Genomic DNA, 6,989 nt, shown 5'->3' on the forward strand with positions numbered 1-6,989 from the left:
CACACACACCTCCCCCACCCACTGCCCTAATCTCCCCCCCACCCCGGCACTGCCGCGGGTTACTCTGCAGAACATCTGTCCAAAAATGATTTTGGGTGCCCTGATTTTTTTTTAATTGCCACGTTGGTTTTGCTGTGAGCCTATGGACAATGATTTCAGGTGGGTGCGACCACACCAGTGGCACAGAAAAAGTCAAAACCATTCCTTTTGTGGCCACCAATTTGGGAATAGGAGCGCTTTAAGAGATTGAGACCCACTCTGGGGAGGAGGGAGTTTTATTTAATGATTGGCAGTTTAATGATTGTGGGAGCAGGGAATGTCAGTGTGTCTGCTCCTGTTTATTATACACGAGAGTAGCCTTAGAGACTCGTTATTATGAGTTAAAATAACTTCTACGCGCCCTGGTATCTTACTTGGACCTATTGTTACAATGCTGTTTTCTGTTTCCAGTCCTGCGGTGCCCAAATAATGCAGATTTTTTAACCACAATTGATGGGTTATTTTCGATCAGCTCCACCCGGCAGTTTTATAAAACATACATCTTGCATGTACGTGGTATATTAGAAACAGAAAACTCGTCTGAATAGGATGGAAAGATATTTTTTAACGAGTTCGTAGAAAATGCTATCTATAAGCTTTCTGCATTGACAGCTTTAGGGATAAAATGTTCCAAAATGCCTAGGTAATATCGGCGTCTAAATCCCTTTAGAATTCAGTGATATTTTGACTCCTAAATCACTTGAGGATTAGGAGGAAATTATACAGCCTAATTTATCAAGGGAAATGAAAAGCATGCACTGATCGATGTATAGATAGCCCTATATGGGTAGCTCATCCTTCCTTAGTCTAGGACTATTAATTTTCACCAACTATCATACACAATAACTTATTAGCGGTAATGGCGCTGCAACTCCTAGCAGAGTTTAGTAGCATAGACACTCTAAAAGTATAATAAAGCAATCCTACATAAATTAGCTAGTAAATAGGAAATCAATTGCAAATGTGAAAAATATTATACAACCCCCTCCCTCCCCACATAAAGTTATATCCAGAACAGATGAATTATCACTTTTTAAATGAAACCATCTATCAAATCTAAAAAGCCTCCATAAGTGAATGAACGTGATTAATATGAAGAAAATGTAAAAAAGTTTAAATGAATATGTACGACAGTGCATATATATCGAGTACACACGCACTAGAGTCTGAAGAACCTGTTCAAATGAGAAACATGTGATTCTCTTATCCCTTATGGCATCTTTTTTTATATATTCCCCGAGGGAAGCAAAATATAACCGAAGTAAAAGATTTATAACGTGAATCGTTTTTATTTAAGGAGAGTTTCCAGTCAAATACGTTTATTTTATATTACGATTACTAATAATGACCGTCTCTATTGCTCAACGTCTGTCCGTTCTCAGTATTTATCGTAAGATAAGGAATATCCCTGGATAATTTCTTTGCCCTCCGATTCCACACAATATTCGCTGTGGACATAGGAAGCCTCCTCTAAGAAAGAGACCTTTGTCTTAAAGAATTAAAAGCTGAATGTTTGCTCTAGGTCTTTCTGCTTCCTCGGAGATTTCCATCTCGCCCGCTTGAAAATTAAGAGGGGGAAAAGATCTGATTTCCAGTCTGAGATAGTGATGTTTTTCCTGCTCTCAGGTCCGAAATCTGTTGGGTTGGAGAGGTTCCACCATTCGCACACAGGCCCTGGACCGGTGCCACTTTCGGGAATTATTTTAGATCATTGGGGAAAAAAAACTTTTTTTGTTAAAAAATCCTTTTTTTAAAATCTCCTTAGTGCATTTGAATGTTTTCAGCCGAGTGTGGCAGTGGCCGAACGGGAAGGGACACGCGCTACTAGCAACCCGTGTGTCATTGCTTTTAGAAGAGATTAGTAAATGCCGAGCTAAAGTGCTCCATCGGGTGGGGAATTAGGCTCCATCTGATCCAGCAGCTAACCCTTCCTGCATGGCTTTGGGTGTCTAGCAAGTGCGGGGTGCAGTTCTGGAGGCCCACCTGCGGGCTCGGTGTTTGTGCTAGCAACAGGCATGACACCTCAGGCATCTTCCTTAGCGGGGACACACGGGGCGGGGGAGATGCCTTTTGCCTTGCCCGCTCCCCGGGCTCTTTTCCCTCTCGGACACTGGCCCTGATGCGGACAAGCCAGGTGTCACGCAAAGTGGTGGAAAGCTAACCCGGGAGCTTCCATACTGGCTGGGCCAGGTCGCCAAGAGACAGAAGATGCCCAGGTACCTTCCACCTGGACACACGGCCACCTGCAAGGTGTGGGGAGAGGGGGGCAAGTTTTGCCGGGGAATGCAGAATTCGCCCAATATCATTTCTGCGTCTACTTCTACATTTGATGCAAACACCCCAACTACATCCACTTAGCAAAATGTGAGCGATGCCTTAGATATTTTGAGATTATCTTTACTCTCAAGTCATATGGATGCTGCGGATGTTCTGAAAGCTACGCAAGGCACCGAACAGATGTTTTTAAAAACAGTAATGTCATCGAATATGTGCATGATTTATATATACGTATAAATGATAATATTCATAATCTAACGTAGGTATACATTCTTCTCTACCACAGACTGCAGTTATTTATAAAATTAAAAGGCATATATACGTTTATACATTACTTATATATACACCTGCTACGTGTATTTATCTGGAGTAGGCAGCTATATATCCACGGATATATGCATCCATGCATATATGGATTTAGATATTTATTCTACATAATAGATACGCAAGTGAATATATACAATTTATACAAATGTAAGTAAAATTTAGGTAAATGGAGAGCTAGAGAGAAAGAGAGATTGAAAGGAAAGACAAAAGCTATATCCCATGCCCCATGTCCATGTTCTGTCTCAAATGACGAGTTACATGGACCAGAACATACCGATTTCTTACATCTTGCTCTGGGCTTCATTTGTTCTACAGTCGCTTCACTATCTATCTATGGCAGCTGAAGTCTGTTCCCATGAATATGATATATTCACGCTCTATAATGATTTATAATGATATATATAGATCATTATAGATCATTATACATAACAATAATATTAGTAGCACTGTTCGAAATAGCTGTAATGTGGTATAGAAATCAGGTATAACCATGTATCTAGATCTATCTGCCTATCTCTGGAGATTTCTATCTCTAGATATCGTTATTTATATAGTGTGTGTGTATGTATGCATGCATTTCTGTTTAGATGTGTGTCCACATCTCTAGGGAGACTGTTAGATAACAGAATGATCTCTAGACTAGATATCCCGGGGTAAGCGTGTGTACAGATACCCCCGAATATGCACGCTAATCAGGTGGCTCTCCCTTGTTCCCGTCGTGCTCCCCCAGTGTCCTCCCCCACGAGCCCAAGGGCCGGGAGCCCAGGAAACCTTCTCCTTGGCAAGGGACCCGCGTCCCCTTCTCCGCTAGGGGCGCCCCTTACCTTCTCTGCCGGGGTGCTTGAAAGCCATGGCGGTGGCCAGATCCCCGCCGTGCACGGTCACTCCAGGCCCATGATGGGCCAAGGCGTTGCTCTGTGCCTGCCAGTGGTGGCCTGGAGTGATGTAACCTCCTCCAGGTCCGCCGTAGACTCCGTGCTGGTTGGAAGAAGGGTAGGCGCAGGCCGGGAGAAAGCTGCCCATGGTGGAGAGCCCGGGGGTCGGCTGTGGACAGGGGTGGGGGAGACAGATCCGTTGTTATGGACAGTGTGCGACCCTGGTCGCAGTCCTCGCCTAAGTCACTAGGGGGAGCCAGGGCTGAAAGGAGATCTGAGGGTACCCAAGGTGCCTGTCCTTACCCCCTGGCACGATATACCCGTACACATGCAAATGCATATTCCTATACACTTACACACATACACATACACATGCATATTCCTACACACTTACACACACAACATATACATATGCCTGTTCCTAAACGCTTACACACATACACATGCATATGCACATTCCTGTACACTTACTTACATACACATATACATGAATATGCATATTCATATACACTTCTTCCACGCATACACATGCACATACGCATACACGTACATATACACATACAAGCATGCAGCCCACGTGTATTGATGCCCAGGGCTCACATAACCAAAGCAATAACCGACATTCCCTAGCATTTGCAGGTTCAAAATCCTTCGTGCAAAAAAGCCTGCCTTTTCTTATCATCCACAGGTGTTTACACTGCAATTCTGGACAATTCGATTCCCAATTCGATTTCTTTTGCTCAGCAAAGAGAGTGCGGGAGGAGAGAAGGAGATCGATCAAAATAATTACAGCGCAAAGGAAATTACCCCCGAACAGAGGTCGGAAAAATACTGGTATACATGAAAACTGAGGGAGCGCATGCATCCGAGGGTGAGCAATGTGATCAGCACATGCAAACGCATCTCTGAACGGGAACAGAGCTGAGCGTAGGTCCTGAGCTGCGGTGGGAATATCTGCAGCCAACATCGATTGCTTCCAAGCGGACCTTATTAGGTGTGCATACGTGCACACCAGCAAATGCGGCTGGCCTGAATGCATCGGTTTTAGTTACACAACGATATTCCCACCCCGCTCTCCCGCTCTGTTGACACCTGTATTTGCCGGGACATGCGACCTCAGCCTGATACGGGTTTAACCAAAAAAATCTCTTCATCGTGGTTCAAAATCAGATCACCAAAGTATACGCCCTTTCACTCCGTAAAGCGCCTTCACCGCATCCATTTCAGCTGCCCCACGAGTTTCGCAGCCCCGGCTCAGAACCCGGTTGCATCTGTGCACGTGTGGACACACCGCAACCGGCGGGTGCGATCTTAACTGCACCCCCCACTTTCATGAGAAATGCTGTTCTAGCAGGGAACCCACACGTGCACACAAACACGGGGGGATTTTCTCCACACCTGATCCTCCAAGCTTCTTTCCCTCTTCTCGCTTCCCTACGGCCTGGCTAAGATCTCCCAGTCCAGTCCTCTCCCCTCTCCCCAACTGCAAATGCGTAGAGGGAAGGAGTTACCTGCGGGTACTTGATGTCTGCTTCCATGGCAGCTTTTTCCAACCCATTGACGCCCTGTGCAGAAGGGAAGGCAGTTCTGTTCACACCGGGCCAGTCTTCCATTTTGGGTGGGTAGGCAGATCCCTCTGTCCCAGCCAGAGCCCCTGGGGTGGAAACAGATCGCTAGACTCGTTAGCAGATGCACTCCGGCCCCAGCCCGGCTCCTGGCTGGTTTATCCCGTGCCCAGGGCTACAGAACGGAGGGCTGGGAGGCAATTCAGAAAACCTGGGGAGGGCCCAATCCTGTGCCAAAAAGCAGCCAGCAGGGAGGGTTCGGGTTTTTTTGTTTTTACTACCTGGGCCCGGGGCTTGTTTCGCTTTCGTTAGGAAACTGCCCAAAGGCCGTAGGTGGCAGAGGGATCACTCAGCACCTCTCTGCAGTCTAGTGGGGAAAGATCTCCCTGCCTCGGGGGCCACTTAAAGCGGGTTTGCTGGTTACTGCTTGGAACGCGAATTACTATCAATGCTGCGTGGCGAATCGTTTGGACAAGCGCCTCGTCTTTAATGTGCAAGCGGTGATTTATCGAGAAGGACAAGGCTGGCTTTCTTTCTCACGGGCCGGTTACTACTCAGCCGAGCGGCTGAAAACCCGATCCGAGTGGAGGGGATCCTTTCAGGGTAACACTGCTTCCCCGCTTCCAGATCCGGAGGGACTGCACTTCGCTGAGCCGTGTCGCCCTGCCCAGACTTGAGCCGGGGCGCGGGGGAGGGAGATCTCCCATCGCGGTGTAAAAAAAAACAGACTTGGGGGGGACGAGACTGCAATGCGAAGTCTGATGGTCTAAATTATGAGCAGCTTTGCCTGACTCTCAGCTAAAACACATCCCCCAGCGCTGTCATCGCATCGCTCTCTTCTTTTTGCCTTTCCACTGCCCTGAGTTCTGCTAATAATGCGAGAGGCTCCGGCTCCCCGTCTGGCCAGGGAGATTTCCCCAAGTGACAGCGGGATTTTACACATCCAGCACGGCGGGGACACAAACTCTTGCGCTGGATTTAACCGGAGGTTTTTGTGCACGGGAAAAAGGGCATTCCCCCGCTCCAGCTATAACACGGACAAGAGAAACCGGTGATCTTGCACTGAAGCGGGGTTTAGGTTAATCAAATCCAAGAAGGGGAAGAAATCCCAAAAATACAGAATTGCTGGTAGTTTGTAGGGGGAAAGGGGGAACTCCCTGACATTTTTAACACGGAGAATCCTGCCCTGAGCTGAGGTTGGACGAGGTGATCCCCTGAGGGCCCTGCTAGCCCTACTTTCCTGTGCGTCTGTAATATCCACATGAACCGTTTCTTCTTTACCAAGAGCACGTCCGTGCTAGTGTGACAACCCCGGGCCAAGGACTACAGTTTGTCCGTGGAGCCTGCACACACCGAGGAGCCTGGACGCAAGGGGAATTTCTCAGAGGAAAAAAAAAACTAGGCTCCAGCTGTTTCGAGCTGGCAAAAGGCGGCAAAACGTGAATTCGCTGGCTTTGGGTTCTTTTATTCCATAGATGGGTACATAGGAATGAGAGACGGGGAGAGATACGGAGAGAGATACATAGATAGATGGATAGATATATTTCTTTGCGGGGAAAAGGCAGGGCTCCGAATGTGTGCACTTGGCAATCTATCATCCCCGCGAAAATATTTTCCACATTTTTCATAAAAAGTTCAAGATGTCTGCGCTCTTGCTAGAACTGGCCCCACAGACCCTGCCTATAACTCCCTGGGCTCCGGGTAAAAACAAACAAACAAAACAAAAAACCCCAAAAAAAAAAAAAACCAGAGGGCCCATGGGCATGGATTTTTCTTTTTTTTTTTTTTTTTTGCTGAAGCGAAGGAGCTAGACATCTTTGCTATATCGTATCTTGATGATCACACACACACACGCACACACACACACCAGGCTGCTGATTTTTGGATATATACAAATGTGTGTGTA

General features: G+C 46.8%; 1 protein-coding gene across 1 annotated transcript in view; it reads right to left on the reverse strand.

Moving 5' to 3' along the window:
* The window catches only part of PAX1 (paired box 1), a 19,766-nt gene that overhangs the window by 5,310 nt on the left and 7,467 nt on the right, over positions 1–6,989 (reverse strand). Inside the window, exons 3-4 of the mRNA XM_019515872.1 lie at positions 5,030–5,172; positions 3,468–3,687 (exon numbers count right to left, since the gene is read on the reverse strand). Coding sequence (XP_019371417.1) covers positions 3,468–3,687; positions 5,030–5,172 — 363 coding nt within the window. The remainder of the gene's footprint in view (positions 1–3,467; positions 3,688–5,029; positions 5,173–6,989) is intronic.

The sequence above is a fragment of the Gavialis gangeticus genome, unplaced genomic scaffold, assembly GCF_001723915.1.
Source record: "Gavialis gangeticus isolate Ggan-Ray unplaced genomic scaffold, GavGan_comp1, whole genome shotgun sequence".
NCBI lineage: Eukaryota > Metazoa > Chordata > Crocodylia > Gavialidae > Gavialis > Gavialis gangeticus.